Source organism: Ovis canadensis, chromosome 26, assembly GCF_042477335.2.
Source record: "Ovis canadensis isolate MfBH-ARS-UI-01 breed Bighorn chromosome 26, ARS-UI_OviCan_v2, whole genome shotgun sequence".
Classification (NCBI taxonomy): domain Eukaryota; kingdom Metazoa; phylum Chordata; class Mammalia; order Artiodactyla; family Bovidae; genus Ovis; species Ovis canadensis.
Window position 1 is genome coordinate 59,922,898 of NC_091270.1, and position 21,151 is coordinate 59,944,048.

The following is a 21,151-nucleotide window of genomic DNA, read 5'->3' on the forward strand; positions in this document are numbered from 1 at the left end:
TGGTTGTGAGAGTTGGACTGTGAAGAAAGCTGAGTACTGAAGAATTGATGCTTTTGAACTGTGGTGTTGGAGAAGACTCTTGAGAGTCCCTTGGACTGACAGGAGATCCAACCAGTCCATTCTAAAGAAGATCAGCCCTGGGTGTTCTTTGGAAGGAATGATGCTAAAGCTGAAACTCCAGTACTCTGGCCACCTCATGAGAAGAGTTGACTCATTGGAAAAGACTGTGATGCTGGGAGGGATTGGGGGCAGGAGGAGAAGGGGACGACAGAGGATGAGATGGCTGGATGGCATCACTGACTCGATCGACATGAGTCTGAGTGAACTCCAGGAGTTGTGATGGACAGGGAGGCCTGGTGTGCTGCGCTTCATGGGGTCACAAAGAGTTGGACACAACTGAGCGACTGAACTGAACAGAACTGAACTGATGTAACATAAGAAAAACTGTATGGAAAAGAAAACAGACTTCAAACATTTTTTTTTTTTCCAGGAATAGTTTGTCAATAGTTTTCAAAATAAAAATTTAAAGTAGGTGTTTTAGTTTTCAGGATACTATATTATTTTATCATTTCATGATTTTTGATCTACAAAACAGTCTAAAGTTTTGAAATCAGATAATTTTCTTTAAAAAAGAAAAAAGAGGGCTTCCCTGGTGACTTGGTGGTATAGAATCTGCCTGCCAATCAGGAGACACAGGCTTGACCCTTGATCCTGGGAGATCCCCCACCGGGCCACAGAGCGGCTCAGTCCTGGGGCCGCAACTGGTGGAGCCCGTGCTCTCCAGCAGGAGAGGCTCCCACAAGGCAAAGCTTGGGCAGCTGAAGGGCAGCCCTCCATTGCGACAGCCAGAGGAAAGGCCTCTGCAGCAGCGAAGGCCCCGCTCAGCTGAAATAAATAAGTAAATGAGTGAATAAATAAATACATTAAAAAAATTCCTGTCTTCAATAGTAAATCTCTTCTTTCCCCAAAGAGGATGGTAACTTCTTTGATAACCACTCCTTATTTTTCCGATGTTACATTTTAATAGGATAATGTTCGTTTTCTCTTAGTAAAAACTTAATGTGACACAATTAGATGATGTCAGAAACTAGCAAAGTCCATCTTGTTCTTTTTGAAATCACGGGTTTGTGAAAATTAATTGGTTACATAATCAGATATGTGTTTATAGTAAACTTCCTTTTAAAAAAAAATCATGTTAAGGCACTTTATGCAAAAGACAGAGTAAAACTGTACAAGGACTTGGGGATAATGGAGCAAAAGAGTACTTATCTGTTAAATTTGCAGTGGGTTTCACAGAAAAACTGATTTATAACAAAACCTGTAAAGTAAATGTGTGTGTATGTGTGCATTTCTTTCAAAAGGCTGCAGCACCTCTTTCAGATGTTAGCCATTAAGCGATTATTTTTATCTACTCTGGAACGTCAGCTGCATTTAAACTGGAAGACTTCTTGAAATGCTAAAGACAAAACTTGAAGATTGAGAATTCTGACTGGCTGCTGATGACGGATGTGGGAATGACATTTAAAGTGGTGGCACACTTTCCTGCAGGGATGTGTGTACATATCTTTAATGTCAGCACTTGCTTCTGGGATGACACTTGTCAGATTTCATGGTGTCATGTGCTAGTTCGAGGTCGTAGTAGAGATTTTTTTGCACAATACCTGAATATTCCACTTATGATCTAAAAGCAACTTTTCGAAGCCAAATTTGTTGGCAAATTTGAAGCCAAATTTTTGAAGCCAATTCTTCTCTTACCATTCCCTTCTCTGGGTACTCTAATCCCTTGCTTCTCCTTGAGTTTCAACATGCAGAGTTCTGACATCTGTGATGAAGTCGTAGACTTACTTAATCTTGAAGTCGTTCCTATGAAAAATAATTGTTTGCTTGTGTTGGATGGTTCCCAGGTTTCTGGAGATGACTTGACTCAGAGACTGGCTAATAAATAACAGGAGACAATCTTGGAGGGAAAAAGGCATACTACACATGCCCAGCACCTTTCTGCCCAAAGGAAAAGCAGATGAGACTCAGAGAGACATCTCTGGCCTACTACTGCTTTTTAAAAAAATTCTCCCAGAAGGATTCCTTCCTAGGTTGAAGTTTTGTCTACAATCACAGAAAGGTTAGATGTGGCTGAAAAATCTATCCAGTGCAGTGAAGTGAGATAATGGGGTAAGGAGAGCTGGATGGACCTTCTTTCTTTACACAAGAACACAGCTTTATGCAACGCACCTGTATCAAGATGAGCCAAGGGTAAGAGGCTTGCATAAACCTGGATTGAGCTAGATGTTATCACGGGCTTCCCCTGTGGCTCAGTGGCAAAGAATCCACGTATAAGGCAGGAGATGCGGGTTCAATCCCCGGGTCAGGAAGATCCCCTGGAGAAGGAAATGGCAACCCTCTCCGTACTCTTGCCTGGAGAACCCCATGGACAGAGGAGCCTGGGGCGCTACAGTCCATGGGGTGGCAAAGAGCTGGACACAACTGAGAGACTAAACCACACAGATGATCGTACTAAGCGCAGTAAGTCAGAAAGAGCAAGACAGGCACTGTGCGGCATCCCTTACGTGTGGAATCTAAATATGACTGAAATGAACCTAGCTGTGAAACAGGAACAGAATCACAGTCGTAGAGAACAGACCAGGGGTCGGAAGGCGGGTGAGGGTGGGGACGGGGGAGGAATGGTGTCAGAGGGCCAGGTGAGCAGATGCAGACTGTTGTATATGGGATGGATTAACAGCAAAGTCCTACTGTATAGCACAGGAGACTACAGTCAGTATCCTATGATAAGCCACAGTGTAAAAGAACATTTAAAAAGGCAGGGCGGTGAAGCAGTGTACATGGATATAAAAATTAATACCCATGCAATTAATGCAAGAGCAGTCCAATAAATTCTTCAAACAGGATCAATGACAAAGGACACTTGAAATATCCAGAGGGTCATCTGTCTACACTGCATTTCCAGCTCATAGCCCCACACCCACGCCCCACACCTACCCTGCAGAGTCACATGCAGCCTCCACCCCACATCATCACTTCCCAAAATTCTACACGCCATGGTCTCTCCATAGCATTTTGGACTTTCATACCACTCAACCTTTATTTTTTTAATCTGTGGAAGGCTCAGTGGCTTATTTAATAGCAGATTTTAAAAGATTAAGATAATTATTATCCGAGTGCTTTGGGACTATAATTCAGTTAACGAGTGCATATGCTTTTTGTCTTGTTTTCTTTTGCTTTTTAATATGTCGGGTCTTGAGTGGGGCCCACCGACGGTCGGTAATTTGATCACTCCCCTTTCCCCACGATGCCCCGAGCTATTTCACTTGTGGAAAATATGGACTCAGCTGTATCTGTGCAGAGAGTATTTGTTTTTTTAATGTAAGTACAGCCTTAACTGGCAGTGTTCCTTTGGAGTAACTTTCTTAATATTCAAAAGAGTGACAATCACTTAGTCCTACGGTGGATGGAAATACCACTGAGAGTATAGGTTTGCCAGGCACCTTAAAAATACATTAAAGGTACATTTTGAAAGTACCTGCGGGGATAGCGCTGCTCACCTCGCCTGTATTTTCATATGCGTTGTATATGCAGCGTTCACTTCTGTACCAGGAGAAGGAGATGAACTTTGCTCTAAGGGAAAGTGCATCCTGAGCTGTCTGAGAAGACAACTGACTACATGTCGTGGATTTAGTTGAATACAGCATCATGCCCTCAAAAGATATATCCAAAGGATTTGATTTGTGAAAAATAAGTCAGGCAGGAGAAAAAGGGACATCGCTCCATCCTTCAGAATAGCGTTCTCCATGTAGGCTCAAACCAGTCCAATCCGTGTTCCTCAATGAACGATAATAAGTCTTAACTCCAGACTTTGACTCACACTCTGTCTTTGATGTTCTGTGTTGTTGGAAAACTGATGTGAGTGTCCTCTCTGTTCAAACTGTTTCTAATATACAGTTTCCTTGTCCAGTGTTCTTTCAATAAGGGTACCTAGGCCTTTGAGGATACTTGTCAGAATGATGCAAATGAAGGTGCGGATTATATATTTCTCCACTTATAAAAAGAGATTCTACCGCAACACCCTCCCTACCAGAGTTGCAGTGACAGAGAGGACAGTGTGACTCTTATTTTCTGGCAAAATGGAACGTTGAGATTGAATGAGTCACGGGCAGTGATGTCTGCATACTTAGTCCTCCACTGCAATTTCTTCCGTGTGAGGTGGCCATTTTAAAGCGTTTGAACTGGAAAACCTTCCAACCCCAAATCCCCCTGCCTGCTCCCACCTCACCTGAAGCCATGACAGGCACCCTCCACCAATAAGTTAATAAACACATTTTTAAGATGATGTTCTAACTCAACTAATGTCTCTCTGATACCAAAAAATAATGTTAGGAAAATATAAATGTGGGGAAATGCAGATTTCTATTTATAAGAATCTCAGAAAGCACAAACAAAAGAATTGCAGTGGCCCCATGAAGTAGTCGAAACACAGGGGATCTTCCTGGCAATGGGCCAGGGTGCAAAAGACCCACGTGTTGCAAGAATGCCCCTGCCTTGGACTTCCCAGACTACCCTCTGTGAGAAGCAAGGAAAAGGAAAGAAGGGTTAAACGGCCTGGCTTCCGTGGCTCCATCTGGACCTCACAGGGCGTTTGCTTTTGAACTCTTACACGTCAGTCTCGGCCTCTGGGGCGCCTACTTGTGCTGTTATTAGTGAATTTTTCCTGGTAGACACCTGTTGGGTCCTGTGTCAGTAATACCCACTGTAGAAGGAGAAAGCACATTTCCTGAGCTCAGAAGGTGAGAGCTGCTCTTTTCTAGGGCCCTTGTTAATCTTGGGAGCCCAGCGTCTTTGGTGACAGAAGAAATGCAATACAGTTGTAAATCCTCATTTCTTTCCCCCACTCCACAAAGAAAGTGTTGTTGCTATGTTAGTGTGCAGCTCTATTTCTCTGAAGAGAGGCAATAGAACATTTCTCCCTTCCATCTAGAGGTTTTAGAACTTGCTTCCCATTGCTTCGTAGCATCATTCTCAACAGAACCCCGCTGCTTGGCCACGGCCAGGATTGGCTTGAATGGTACCTATTATTGAAAGGGAGTCTGTATTTGCAGCAATACAGAGAACGCCAGTTGAGAAATGAGCCTGATTGCACGGTTCATTTTGTTCTCCTTTGTAGAGCCAGGCTGCGGCCCACTACAAAGGCACGAAGCATGCCAAGAAGCTCAAAGCACTGGAAACCATGAAGGCCAAGCAGAAGTCTGTCGCTGCCAAGGACAGCGCAAAGACTGCCTCCACCTGCACCACCACCCATGCCATCAGTTCCAGCTCTGACGAAACAGGTTACGCCACGCTCTTTGTTGTCTGTTGTCCTCCTCATCCTTGTCGTGCGGGGGCTCCTTCCCTGCTCTGCTGCTGACGCTCCTGCGCCTTGGTTCACATCTGACCCATCTCTCTGTGTAATGGTAATGCCCCCCACCCCACCCCCGCGTTTTTCCAATACCCTTGAGAGACGGATGATCACTAGTAGCATTGCAGGTTTTGTACTGGAAACAGTCCAATGGCTGCTTTTGAGGAACCCAAGAGTCAAAAGGGCGTCTGAAGCCACAGCCCTTTCTGAGAAGGGGCCCTTTCAGAGTGCCTCATCTGTGTCTTGTTTGCAGCATCTGCGCCCAGAACTGCATGGCAGATTTGATTTCCCTGTGAGTACACAGCAGACTGTGCTAAATGAACCGCGAAGGCCCCTGTAAGGGCATTACTACCGACAGGGCTTATCCTCATAAATCCCGAATATTGCATTCTCTTAAGTAGTGGCTGTGTGAATCTGGGCTTGTTATGGCTGGGTAACCTTCCCTCTGCATATACAGGTAAGTGTTATTGATGCCAATTATTCTTTTTAACAGTCCTCACAGTGAAATAACGGCCTCTGAAGGGTCCCTTGACATAGCTCCTCAAACAGTTTATTCATAACAAGGGAAGCCGGGGCTGGGGTGGGGGCGGGTTCTGGAAGCTTACATTTTAAAATATAAGACCACTGGTCCTCAGAACTTACATAATAGGAATGCAGTGTGATCCCTGGATGCGCCTTGAATAAATCACTTTCTAAGAACACAAGGGCTGCTGTGTATCAGTGGCTTCCCAGGCCCCACAGATAGCAGGAAGCATTGATGTTGTCATCAGTGGTAATGTCTCACCTGGAAGAGATCTGCTGGCCTTGGCTGATGAAAATATAAAACCAACAGTGAATGAACACAACAGATTAAAGCAACTTGATTACACGAGGTGCACCCGTGAGATGTGCACAGCATCCTCAGGGGGTCTGGAGAGAGGCTTGCTCCTGTGTGAGCCTGTAAGGGGTGCTGGTATTCCCCCGAGTCCCCAGGATGCATTTCACATACTTCACACGAGCATCACTGTGGACGCAGCCTGCCTCCTCTCTGAGGACCCTGTGTCTCCTCTGAGGCTGGGACCTCTTGCCACCTTCATACCCTGGCGCCGGTCTGATGGGGTGTAGGTGCTGAGTAAACTGTTGGCTACATTTTCTCTCACCCTTTTAATTCTCTGATTCATCCAATTTTGTGTCCCAACATATAAAAGGAAAAAAAAAATTATCCTGTTCATTTCTTTGAAGGTCTGAGTAAGAGCTGAATCATACCATCACATTAGTTCAGATATAAGACCTTGTATGGAAAATATTACCCTTTTCTCTGTTAATTGAAAATTCACTGCCTTATTTTGGGGACTGTAGGAGAAGTCATGAAGCAAGTGAGTATCATTTTTCTCCCAGATATTGGGGCACAAACTGGGATTCCCTAAAGCCATGCTTGCCGCAAAGATCTATATTTCATTTGCAAAATGATGGTAGGTAGGAATACTAAAGATGTAAATTTGATGTAAAAGATTTGATATAAAAAGATGAGTTTGATGTCCAGAGTTTGATGTAAATTTTTGCTTGCTCTCAAACTTTTCTATTCCTAGACATTTTTTATCAATAATGGCTATTTGGGTTACTTTGACGTCTCTTTAAAATGCAAAAAAAAAATCCCTCTATACTGAGAATGAGCACCATTTACTATATATACATACATATATGTATACACACATGTATATATATGTATGTACATATATATATGCACATGCTGAGGAGAGCTGATCGTTTGGCTTAAGAAAGGCTCCCTGGTGCGTCCATTTCTATTATTTGAGTGACTCGTGAATGCACGCCTCTGTCCCTCACCTTAGGGACTAGAATGGAAGGGATCACAGCCGTCGGGGCTCTCTCTTCTAAGAGGATGAGTGGAAACTAGCTGGGGTTGGTGGTGGGAAAGAGCCCACATAAAATGGGCAGATTCCCAGTGGAGACTCCAGGCTCACCTAGTGGTTGGAGTGTGCTGAAGTGGTGAAGGGCCCTTTCTAGCTGGAGCTGGAGGAAATGTTAGAAGCCAGAGGGAGAATAAAGTCTGCAAAGTTAGCACAGATATCTTAAAGCCAGAAGAAGCAGGAGATGGACATCAGGAAGGTCTCTGCCTTTCTGAGACATGGGGGCCTCTACTTGCAGAGAGACAGACTGTACAGGTTGGAGCACTGATAATCACAGCACACTCACCGGATGTCTTAGGCCAAATTCTATCCTTCCCTGGGATTTCTGCAAAACTACCTATGAAAAGTAGCCCAGAAAGCTCTTGGAATATTATAGACTCTCATCCCATTTTATTGCAATATGAATCCAAGGCACCTATGCTGGCAAACTGGGGTTTTCTTAGCTGTCCTTTTTATTACTGTCCGTGTCCTCATACTGATTAGAAAGGGATACAACTCTAAAAACACAGTGGGTCTCTGAGCTAGTTTCTTAGAATAATTAAATAAGTATTTAATTATTTATTTAATCTCCTTCTTGGAAGCAGAAGGAGAGGGAAGAGTCTGAAATCAGGGACCCTGTATGTTTTAATAATAACAAATTGTAACTTGCTTAACATACAAAGTTGTGAGGAGCTGGAGGCTGATCACTGAATGGTGCCTACAGCTCACCACTGCATTTTTAAAGGCAATTGGTTTATATATATATATAAATTTGGCAAAATTAGTGAAAGTGATTTAACCTTTTTAGACATTTTATGCATGTGTAAATCACACAACTTTGCCAAATTTACATATATATATATATATATATATATATAACCAATTGCCTTTTAAAAATGCTTGAGTATACAGTGATTTGATAGATAAGAGAAGGTTGGGCAACAATAGTTTTTAAAAAAAGCAAGAAGTGGTGTGGACTTGAATTTAAAAATTGCTTTGGATTCTCTAAAATACAAGAAATAGAATACTCATGAAAAAAAATCTCATTCCAAATCTACTTATTAAAAAATTTTTTGACAAATAGTTCCTTTGAAATTCCTATATCATGTACTATGGCTTTTAATTGCTGTCTTAGGCTAACAAATATCTGACATGATCCACTGGCTGAGCTCCTAGTCGCTGGACTCCCTGACCTTCCGTCCCTTTGCTCTGCAGGCTGCGGTAGTGAGCAGTAGATGCCACTCAGTGATCAGCCTCCAGCTGCTCCCAGGAAGCCTTCTTCCCCTGCTGCTAAGCAAGAGCATGCTCCTTGCAGCAATGCTTGATTTTAGTTCTTTCAATCTAATGAGGAGTGCTAGATTGGTGGATTTAACACAGAAAAATTTACAGGCAAAAATAAGATTTTAAAAAACATTTGGAACACTCAAAATTGTTGGTATGGGAGGGTGATTACTGTTCATTACAGAACATTGCAAGGAGCAAACATTTCCAAAGGTGACCAGAATAACTGATCTAGTAACTGTTTTAGGATTTTTAATTATTTATTTATTTTAAAATTGAAGTATAATTGATTTTACAATGTGTTAGTTTCAAGTGTACAGGTGTGTATATTTATATGTATATATGTACATATATCGGAGAAGGCAATGGCAACCTACTCCAGTACTCTTGCCTGGAGAATCCATGGATGGAGGAGCCTGGTAGGCTGCAGTCCACGGGGTCGCTAAGAGTTAGACACGACTGAGCGACTTCACATTTACTTTGCACTTTCATGCATTGGAGAAGGAAATGGCAACCCACTCCAGTGTTCTTGCCTGGAGAATCCTGTGGATGGAGGAGCCTGGTGGGCTGCCATCTATGGGGTCACACAGAGTCAGACACGACTGAAGCGACTTAGCATGTACATATATATATATATTCTTTCAGATTTTTTCCTTTATAGAAAATTATAAGATATTGAGTATAGTTCCCTGTGCTATACAGTAGGACCTTGCCATTTATCTGTTTTATATACAGTAGGATATATCTGTTAATCCCAAACTCCTAATTTATCCTTTCCCTTATGTTCATGCAAATTCTTAATACAAAAAATAATCATGATATTAAGAAATTATGCTTAAAGTAACTTGGGAAATGTAACTCCGTTGGCTCTTTCTGTGAAATGACAGTTCACAATTGCTGGATTAAGTCTCGTTGGTTGGAAGTTACCCTCTGGTCTTTCTTTACTTGCCCTTACTGGACACTTTTATTCATTCCCATGATCTATCTGTTAGTTAGGCTAGGTGATACTGGAGTAACAAACCACGCTTTCACAGCCACTAATGATCTCTCACACCCCATGTAGCAGCCCTGCTGTTTTTCCCATGTTAATTTAACTCTGGGGCCAGGCTGATGAAGTGGTCATTACGTGGACATCACCAGTTCTTTGGAAGAGGGGAAGAGAAGGGTGCGAATCAGTAGACTTTTACAGCTTTTTAATGGGAGTGACACATAACTCTTCCCTCACTTTCACTGGTGAGTCACATGGTCAAGCCTGGGTGGAAAGGGCGGGGAGGGATATTCTCCTCCGGGAAGGGAGGCAGCTAACGGTGAGCAACAAGCATCACCTCCCACCGCAGCTCCCACTGCCCCGTGCTCCACTCTCAGCGGCCACATCTCAGCTTAGTCCTCCTAAGACCTGACCTGACCTCTGTGGCTTATGGGTCACTCACTTGGCTGGGTGGGCAGCACCTCTGTTTTGCAGGTTCAAAAAAGAAGAAGAAGCCTAACTGACCGTCGCCTCCGGCTTTCTCTCCTGCTGTCGTTCCGAGCCCTGCGGCCTGTGGCTCTGGAACCTTCCGGCTGGCGTAGCCTCTGCCTCCTGCCTCAGCCTGTGCGTCTCCTCAGTGGCCGGAACGCACTCCCCTCACGTTCCGAGGAAGCATCTTTCACCCTTTCAAGCATGATTTCTCCCCATGTCCTGGCCTCATGGACCTCTGATTTTACCCTTACCCTTGCCTTCAAGTCAAAGTATTAATCACTTAGTCGTGCCCGGCTCTCCCCACGACGGTAGCCCACCAGGCTCCTCTCTCCATGGGATTCTCTCCAGGCAAGAATACTGGAGTGGGTGACCGTTCCCCCTCCATGGAATCTTCCAAGCCCAGGGATCGAACCTGGGTCTCCTGCATTGGCAGCAGCATCTTTACCATCTGAGCCACCAGGGAAGCCCCTGCAGTTGCCTTCAGTTCAGTTCAGTTCAGTTCAGTCACTTAGTCGTGTCTGACTCTTTGGACCCCATGAATCGCAGCACGCCAGGCCTCCCTGTCCATCACCAACTCCCGGAGTTCACTCAGACTCACGTCCATCGAGTCAGTGATGCCATCTGCCACCTCATCCTCGGTCGTCCCCTTCTCCTCCTGCCCCCAATCCCTCCCAGCATCAGAGTCTTTTCCAGTGAGTCAACTCTTCGCATCAGGTGGCCAAAGTACTGGAGTTTCACCTTTAGCATTTTCAATAGCATTTTCAATATGCTATCTAGGTTGGTCATAACTTTTCTTACTCCTTTTCTTCCAAGGAGTAAGCGTCTTTTAATTTCATGGCTGCAATCACCATCTGCAGTGATTTTGGAGCCCCTCAAAAATAAAGTCTGACACTGTTTCCACTGTTTCCCCATCTATTTCCCATGAAGTGATGGGACCGGATGACATGATCTTCGTTTTCTGAATGTTGAGCTTTAAGCCAACTTTTTCACTCTCCTCTTTCACTTTCATCAAGAGGCTTTTTAGTTCCTCTTCACTTTCTGCCATAAGGGCGGTGTCATCTGCATATCTGAGGTTATTGATATTTCTCTTGGCAATCTTGATTCCAGCTTGTGCTTCTTTCAACCCAGCGTTTCTCACGATGTACTCTGCATATAGTCTCCATGCAAATCCAGCTGCCTCCATCCGGGGCCCTGACAACTGCAGCCTTCACCCCCCGCCCATTTACAGGAGCCAGTGTAAGTCCGAGCACTCACCCATCAGAAACCTTCAAGGAGCCTTTTCGGTGGACCTCATGGTCCCCCGTGATTTGACCACAACCTACCTTTTCAAACGTTTTTCTCTGTTATTTCCCTGCAATATTCTTCCCTAGAGACCGCTCCCCACGCACCTTTGTTTCTTGCACTGTGCTTCTAAATTTCTCCCTGAAAAGTGGGTCACTTTTCTTTCTTCCTCCTGCCTGTGAAGTCCCATAAGAATCCACACCTCCCTGGCTCCCCTATCCTATTCTTGCTCAAATATAATTTCTATGACTTGCCTATTTCTGTTGCCAGATGACATGCTCATTTAGAAGACATACTTGCATAATCCTTTTACTTATCCTTTTTTCTTTGCAGAGCATTTTTATATAACAGATAGCTTGAAAACTTGAAACAATCAGTTTTTCTCTTTTGTTCTTGAATTAAAGCAAATCTTTGGACGTTCTTATTAGTGAGTACCTGATTCCATGAAAAAATGATAATTCTCAGTTATCCAAGGAATTATAAGATATTGCTCAGAGAATTTCAGAATTGCAGGATTTCATAATGGTAAAGTCTCACCCCTAAAGTTTGCTTCCTGGTTTTTTTTTTTTTTTCTTTTGAGATTCTTCAGTTACACAAGTAAAGAAGATTTGACATTTCTACTGTCCCTTCAGTGACTATCAATCAGGAGTTAATTAGTTGGTTGAGATTTTAGATTTATGTTAGCCATCTTGGCTTTCCAACTGAATCAGTGATAAAAGAACCCACCTGCCAATGCAGGAGATGCAGGAGACATGAGTTCAATCCCTGGGTTGGGAAGACCCCCTGGAGGAGGGCATGGCAACCCACTCCAGTACTCTTGCCTGGAGAATCCCATGGACTGAGGAGCCTGGTGGGCTACAGCCCATGGGGTCACAAAGAGTCAGACATGACTGAGCGACTTTACTCACTCATTCAAATCATGAGAATGGTGACCTGGAAATAAAAGTGGTAGCTGAGTAGTCTGCAAGGAAAAGCCAGGCTGGTGTCATTTAGAAAAGAGACAGTTTTCAGCGAGGATGGGTGGGACTTAGCTTTGTTTCTGTTTTCCTAAGGATGACGGGAACAGTTTGCCTTTCTTGACAAAGGCTTCAAACAAAGGTCCCAAATGTTGAAAGTTATAACAGAATACAGGCTGGGCTTGACATCAGAAAGCCATGCATTTGAAAATCTGCGTTACACCTTTGTACCCACAGTGCACTATGGAATATATTAGATGGTGTTTTATGATATAAATGTGTAACACACGTACTTGCCAGTATGCAAGATTCCGCCTTTAATACATGTTCCTGAAATACCCCAGTGCACCAGGCGTTCATTGTTAGCATTGTGCATTTTCTTTAAGGAGAGAGACACAAGCTTCTGTGGCTTATGAAGCCATAGCTCTGTTGACCTTTCAGAGGCAATACACAGTCATTTGTAAGTGGACACATTTCTATTAGAACTTAGATCTGGTGGAGTGGTGTACACAGGCCGCTCTTGGCAGAGTGGATATTGTGCTAGCTCCTGGGGTCTTTCTTTTCTGGCTCATTCTCCCAAACAAAGACTCCCTGGGACCATCACTGCTACAGTAAAGGACCCCTTTGCAAGCATCTTGGTGAGGAGTTGAAGTACCATCATGAGAACACTGATGCCTTAAGGGTTTTTTCTTTTCTTAGCCCTGGCTCATGACATGCTTCACTTGGTCAAAGAAAGAGACTTTATCGAGTGTTCCCTGATCAAGATGCATGATGAGTACTAGCAGAGTGTACTAGGAGCAGATTTCCAGCAAGATTGAAACAGAGAAGGGGAATTCAGAAAGGAAACACACACACACACCCTCCTGATGCCTATTTGAATACTGTGGTCCTGGGACTCTTGTGTGTGAATCAGTGATGGCCGATTCTACATTGAAGGTGCCATGAAAATTATAGATAATATTCTAGTCTGTCCTTTTTGCGCCTGAGGAAATCACGATGAAGGGTATTTTGCTGATAAAAGCGTTGACCCAGATGCATTACGGAAAACCACTCCTGGAACCAGAGAATTTCACCAAAAATTCCTCATCTGGACAGGAACATGTTGTCTTCCCAAACACAATGAGTGAGTGGAGCTGTGTGTACCTGAGTCTCGAAGGACCTGCAATCTGTCTGTGGTCAGGGGCTGGGGTACGAGTGCCTGATAGGAGGGGATTAAGACTAGATTGACAAGATAGACATAATTTATGTCATGCTTCAAAGAAACAGGGTGCCTGACTTCTTGTGTGTGAGTGTGTGTATCTTTCCACACTCCATGTGACTGTCTTTCTTTAGGAGAAATAGCAAATCCATAAAATAAATAGAAAGCTGAACACCTATCTTTTAACAGTATCTATGAAATACCAGACATCTGGATGAATTTTACAAACTAAATTAAAACTCCCAGTGGCTTTATCTACAGCTGCCAGACTTCCGGAAACATCTGTGTCTACATGTGCACTTGTGTGTGTGTTTTAAATTAATGGAGGGATTTTCCCCCTATTTTTATGTTCTTCTTAGGAATTGAGTGGACATAAGCTTCCATAAGGACTTTCCAGGTGGTGCAGTGGTGAAGAACCCACCTGCCAATGCAGGAGATGCAGGAGTGGGCTCTGTCTCTGGGTCAGGAAGACCCCCTGGAGGAGGAAATGGCTGCCCACTCCAGCATTCTTGCCTGGAAGATTCCACGGACAGAGGGCTTGGCGGGCTAGAGTCCATGGGGTCACCAAAGAGCAGGGCTTGACGAAGCGACTAAGCACACCTCACGTCACACCGAGCTTATATAGTGATAAAATATTTCAATGCAAAATAATGATTCTTAATGTAGACTCTTAACTATAACACCAAAGTTCAACAGTGATCACACATGACAGGACACGAAATGAGCGTGTGTAAAAGTCACGTGGACCATTAGAGGACTTTGTCTCCAAAGTGGGAAGGTGAAGGGTTGGAAATCTACTAGTAAGGGACATGGAACAAATGTGAAGCAAAGCGTGTTCACAGCAGATTTATCACAGGCAAGTGACATAAAGCTGCTATGGAATTCTTAGCAAAACACAAACTGAAACAGATATTTAAATTAAGAATTATATTTGCATTTATGTTCTATGAATTCCAAACTCTTAAACACAGCATCAGATCTTTCTCTTTTTTTTTGACTGTGTTGTGTGTTGACCGTGGTGCATCACTCTCTAGTTGCATGCTTAGTTGCTTCCCAGCATGTGGAATCTTAGTTCTGGGACCGGGAATCAAACCTTCGTCTTCCACATTGCAAGGTGTATTCTTAACCACTGGACAACCAGGGAAGTCACGCATCAGGAAATTTTATGATCTATCTCTTGCCTACCATTTCTCAAAGCCCTTCTCACCTCTCCTGAACTCTAGCCCAACAAAATCACTTGAGGATCCCAGGCAAGGCCTGCACATTCAAGTGCTTGGAAAGCTCCCTTGTACTTCATTCCAGCCCGTGCATCACCATGCACAGAGGATGCCCGTGTTACATGCCGATGATACATGTATGGACAGACACAAACCTGGGCAGAAGATCGGGCTTCTGTGTGAGCCCTGTCCCAGCACCTACGGAAATTGGAGACCTTCAAACTTGTCAATCCCACCAAAATTTTACCTGCTTGGTGGACCATACACCTTTATCCCATATGTCTTTATTCAGCCACTGAGAGTTTTACATTAAAACTGTCAATAAACAGGGCCTTCCCTGGTGGTCCTGTGACTTAAGACTCTGTGCCCCCAATGCCGGAGGCCTGGGTTTGACCCCTGGTCAGGAAACTGGATCCCACATGCTGCAACTAAGACACTGTGCAGCCAAACATACCTATACATATGTAATTAAAAATAAAACCATCGATAAACAGAGATGCGCTCCTTTTAATTTCAGCAGTATCATCCTAGGAATTCTTTCAACAGTCAAAACTGACACACTCCCAAAATGTCTAGTAACCATTTCCATGCCTAGAGTCAGTACATTTTACTAATTGAACTCTATTACTTGTACTTTATAATGCAAATCAAAGATATCAGCCAGTGTAGCTCAGAATTTGAATGTACAACCGTTGAGTTGAACATTTCCCAGAGACAGCTTGAAATTAAGCTGCTATTTTAATTATCATAATTGCATTCAGAGTCATCCCTAAATTTCCCTGCTACTTCAGTTTCTCATGAAAATTAAGAACATTTTTAAAAGCTCTATTGAGTTAGATTGACTCTGCACTAACTAAGTTGTGTCCCTGGTGTCAGGTTGAATTTGAGGGCAGGGGGCATGTTTAACTGCATAGGGTGGAGTCTGGGCCATGCAGCCAGCACCCATCATTTGCTTTGTGTCGGCTGTGACTCAGTCTGTAGACAGTCAGTCTACAGTCTACTCAGTCAGTAGTTTACGCGTACGTGATCGCTCGAGTCAGTCACCCTCAGATTATACGTGATTGCTCGAGTCAGTCACCCTCAGATTATAACATTTGGTGCCTGGTCAAACTCCAACGTAAAGGTCAAGATGCAGTATATGTAGCCATCAGAATACTGACCCATTTGGACCTTATCTTACTTTTTGCCCAGCTTTCTGCTTCCTTACCAACTCTCTAGTACAATTCAAGAAATCCAGATTAAGAAAAATTATGCCTTTCTTTCATGCTGCCCAGGAAGTGGAACATACGGAAAAGAAAGTCTTTCCCATCCTTTGCTGAACTGGTCAGAGATTTGAGCATTTGACTCTTGAACTCTAGAGTACTTATTTGTTCTTTGATTCACCTATTCATTCACGCCTACTCATTCTTATTCAAATACTTTTGCGATATTAAAGATAACTGCAGGGGTGGAAAGTGAGGTGCAGAACAGGAGTGCTCCTTGCAAGCTGTCTGGCTTGGGAAAACAAGAAATAAACCCCAGATATAATCCAGGGTAGGAAATGACTCATCAGGAGACAATAGCAAATAAAGGACCACAAGAGCCCAGAGCAACTGGAGTGACCCTTTCATAGGAAGGGGGTAGAGGGCTCAGAAATGTTACTAAGTGCACACCAAGCGTATGCAGTCCCTGAAAGAACTCCTGAACCATCTCACTTAAGCCTTTTAGGGCATGCTCAATATTTGCTCCTGTCCTCTTGTGGATTCGCTTCAAAGAAGGATTGAGCTGCAGCACAGCGCTTTAGAAGTTCTGTCAGACAGCCGCGAGGTGGTCAGCGGCTCTTGGGGCCAACAACGTGGCTTCTGTGCTGCCCAGAAAGGAGAAGCGATGAAGCTGGCCTATGCATCCCAAAAAAGATATCACCTTGTGTGTATAGAGAGGCTCTCCAGGATCTTTGGCAGGAAGGTTATGGAAGAATCTGACTCTTACTTGGCAGATAAAGAAACCAGGTTCTGAGTGAAATAACTTGACTGAGGTCAACACGTCTATAAGAGGCAGAGCTGAGGTTTGAACCTCCTTCTGATTCCGTCAATCTGTGGTCTCCAACTGGGCAGCAAATTCCTTAGTCCTCTCATCGTCCTGGATAGTGCTACTCCGATTTGGGAGGCTACTGGACTACTAAGTCACCCAGGAGAGTTCCTCTTATTTTGCAAAACCCTCTAACACCCCTTAAGAGTGCTGCTAAAATTACTTGCCTTTGCATATCAGATATTAGACCTGTTAAAAGATTCTGACATGTGTGTCTGCCCACATTTAAGCTCATCCCATCATTATTGTGATTTTTACCTGAGAGGAGGGTTCTAAGACATGATGAAGTTAAGGGCCAAAGCTTTTGGTTTTTCTCCATTTTTAAATGAAACCATGCTGGAACTTTGATTATTTTCTCAGATAGAAAAAGCTTCATGTATATTGAAAAGAAGCATCTTTGATTCCTCTATGTAAACTTTATATTAGTTCATTTAGAAGCTGCATGTGAAACCATTTCAATCTTGGATGTTCTGTGTTCATTGATTTTGTAATGCTAGTTAGACAATACAGGATTTTCTGCAAGATCAAAACTCAGACCTTTAATACAAAACGAAAAAGAAAAGGTCTAGGGTTTTGGGGGAGTCAAATGTGAATTTTTCTAAATGAATACACAAAACTACCAAAGATATCAGAAGTCTGCCTTTAGTGGAAGGGATTGGAGTCTGGTAGGATATATACTCAGTTCAGTTCAGTTCAGTTGCTCAGTTGTGTCCGACTCTGTGTGACACCATGGACTGCAGCACGCCAGGCTTCCCTGCCCATCACCAACTCCTGGAGCTTGCTCAAACTCACGTCCATCGAGTTGGCGATGCCATCCAACCATCTCATCCTCTGTCGTCACCTTCTCCTCCTGCCTTCAATCTTTCCCACATCAGGGTCTTTTCAAATAAGCCAGTTCTTCGCATCAGGTGGGCAAAGTATTGGAGTTTCAGCTTCAGCATCAGTCCTTCCGATGAATATTCAGGACTGATTTCCTTTAGGATTGTCTGGTTGGATCTCCTGCAATGCAAGGGACTCTTTGCAGTCCAAGGATATGTATTATCTCCTAGAAATTTTCACTTTGGAAAAGTGCTTTAATTATTTCAGTCAACTAGGCAAACCACTCAATATCATCATAATCCAAGTCTATGCCCCAACCAGTAATGCTGAAGAAGCTGAAGTTGAACGGTTCTATGAAGACCTACAAGACCTTGTAGAATTAACACGCAAAAAAGATGTCCTTTTCATTATAGGGGACTGGAATGCAAAAGTAGGAAGTCAGGAAACACCTGGAGTAACAGGCAAATTTGGCCTTGGAATGCGGAATGAAGCAGGGCAAAGACTAATAGAGTTTTTCCAAGAAAATGCACTGGTCATAGCAAACTCCCTCTTCCAACAACATAAGAAAAGACTCTATACATGGACATCACCAGATGGTCAACACCAAAATCAGATTGATTATATTCTTTGCAGTCAAAGATGGAGAAGCTCTATACAGTCAGCAAAAATAAGACCAGGAACTGACTGTGGCTCAGATCATGAACTCCTTATTGCCAAATTCAGACTTAAATTGAAGAAAGTAGGGAAAACCGCTAGACCGTTCAGGTATGGTATGACCTAAACAAAATCCCTTATGATTATACAGTGGAAGTGAGAAATAGATTTAAGGGTCTAGATCTGATAGATAGAGTGCCTGATGAACTATGGAGTCAGGTTCGTGACATTGTACAGGAGACAGGGATCAAGACCATCCCCATGGAAAAGAAATGCAAAAAAGCAAAATGGCTGTCTGGGGAGGCCTTACATATAGCTGTGAAAAGAAGAGAGGCAAAAAGCAAAGGACAAAAGGAAAGATATAAGCATCTGAATGCAGAGTTCCAAAGAATAGCAAGAAGAGATAAGGAAGCCTTCTTCAGCAATCAATGCACAGAAATAGAGGAAAACAACAGAATGGGAAAGACTAGAGATCTCTTCAAGAAAATTAGAGATACCAAGGGAACATTTCATGCAAAGATGGGCTCCATAAAGGACAGAAATGGTATGGACCTAACAGAAGCAGAAGATATTAAGAAGAGGTGGCAAGAATACATGGAAGAACTGTACAAAAAAGATCTTCCTGACCCGGATAATCATGATGGTGCGATCACTCATCTAGAGCCAGACATCCTGGAATGTGAAGTCAAGTGGGCCTTAGAAAGCATCACTACGAACAAAACTAGTGGATGTGATGGAATTCCAGTGGAGCTATTTTAAATCCTGAAAGATGATGCTGTGAAAATGCTGCACTCAATATGCCATCAAGTTTGGAAAACTCAGCAGTGGCCACAGGACTGGAAAAGGTCAGTTTTCATTCCAATCCCAAAGAAAGGCAATGCCAAAGAATACTCAAACTACCACACAATTGCACTCATATCACATGTTAGTAAAGTAATGCTCAAAATTCTCCAAGCCAGGCTTAAACAATATGTGAACCATGAACTTCCTGATGTTCAAGCTGGTTTTAGAAAAGGCAGAGGAACCAGAGATCAAATTGCCAACATCCGCTGTATCATCAAAAAAGCAAGAGAGTTCTAGAAAAACATCTATTTCTGCTTTATTGACTATGCCAAAGCCTTTGACTGTGTGGATCACAATAAACTGTGGAAAATTCTGAGAGAGATGGGAATACCAGACCATCTGACCTGACTCTTGAGAAATCTGTATGCAGGTCAGGAAGCAACAGTTAGAACTCAGGGTGGAACAACAGACTGGTTCCAAATAGGAAAAGGAGTGCGTCAAGGCTGTCTATTGTCACCCTGCTTATGTAACTTCTATGCAGAGTACATCATGAGAAAAGCTGGGCTGGAAGAAACACAAGCTGGAATCAAGATTGCCAGGAGAAATATCAATAACCTCAGATATGCAGATGACACCACCCTTATGGCAGAAAGTAAAGAGGAACTAAAAAGCGTCTTGATGAAAGTGAAAGAGGAGAGTGAAAAAGTTGGCTCAAAGCTCAACATTCAGAAACTAAGATCATGTCATCTGGTCCCATCACTTCATGGGAAATAGATGGGGAAACAGTGGAAACAGTGTCAGACTTTATATTTTGGGGCTCCAAAATCACTGCAGATGGTGATTGCAGCCATGAAATTAAAAGATGCTTACTCCTTGGAAGAAAAGTTATGACCAACCTAGATAGCATATTCAAAAGCAGAGACATTACTTTGCTGAATAAGGTCCATCTAGTCAAGGCTATGGTTTTTCCTGTGGTCATGTATGGATTTGAGAGTTGGACTGTGAAGAAGGCTGAGCGCCGAAGAATTGATGCTTTTGAACTGCGGTGTTGGAGAAGACTCCTGAGAGTCCCTTGGACTGCAAGGAGATCCAACCAGTCCATTGTGAAAGAGATCAACCCTGGAATTTCTTTGGAAGGAATGATGCTGAAGCTGAAACTCCAGTACTTTGGCCACCTCATGCAAAGAGTTGACTCACTGGAAAAGACTTTGATGCTGGGAGGGATTGGGGGCAGGAGGAGAAGGGGACGACAGAGGATGAGATGGCTGGATGGCATCACTGACTCGATGGACGTGAGTCTGAGTGAACTCCAGGAGTTGGTGATGGACAGGGAGGCCTGGCGTGCTGCGATTCTTAGGGTCGCAGAGAGTCGGACACGACTGAGAGACTGAACTGAACTGAACTGAAGGTGATATTTAGTGCAGTAATTTTGGCAACTGAACATCCAGTCACTTAAGAAAGAATTGATTCAGGGTCCATAAATGGAAGGTTTTTCCTGTGTTACTAAGACATTTTACATCAGTATATAATGATATTTAAAAATAAAGTAATGTAGTCTAATGTTCACAGTCATAAATAGCTTACTCTATAAAGTTGGCAATTTCCTAAAGAGGAGAAACAGTGTTGCTTTTATTTATATAGGTTTTAAAATTTTAATATGTCATCATGTAAATCTGTAAGTTTTTGACATCCCCATAATAAGGAATTTACAGAAGACCACATCAGAAATGAGACAGAAATCACGTTTACCTACCCATTAGTAAGAACGTTTCATAAATCTCTCATTTGCCAGATATTTGGGAAACCATGCTAGTGATGTTGTACTTGTCTTTTAGTTATTTCCAGGTTCTAGTATGTGTTAACTTTTGTGGCCTAGGAAGGATCATCAAATAATCAGCACCCTGAAAGGTGAATTGATATTAGAAAGGGTTTTGAAACAGTAGATGAAAACCAATTTCTTACTTCACAGTAATCCAAGATTCTAACCAGAGTATGTCTTTGTGCTAAAAAACCACCAGTCTAGTAACTGTGGTTGGAGTAGGTATAGAATAATTTGCTTGCCATGGCTGCAAATTCATCGAGTATTTCTGTCCAGTAATAGTCTCTGCATTCAAAAGGGTAAAGGTGACATCTTCTAGCAAACTTG

General features: G+C 43.0%; 1 protein-coding gene across 4 annotated transcripts in view; it reads left to right on the forward strand.

Annotated features, from left to right (window-relative positions):
• Window positions 1–21,151, forward strand: part of ZNF385D (zinc finger protein 385D) — a 1,001,169-nt gene that overhangs the window by 891,470 nt on the left and 88,548 nt on the right. For all 4 annotated transcript variants that reach the window (XM_069572941.1, XM_069572940.1, XM_069572943.1 and 1 more), the window contains one exon: window positions 5,174–5,336. In XM_069572941.1, coding sequence (XP_069429042.1) covers window positions 5,174–5,336 — 163 coding nt within the window. The remainder of the gene's footprint in view (window positions 1–5,173; window positions 5,337–21,151) is intronic.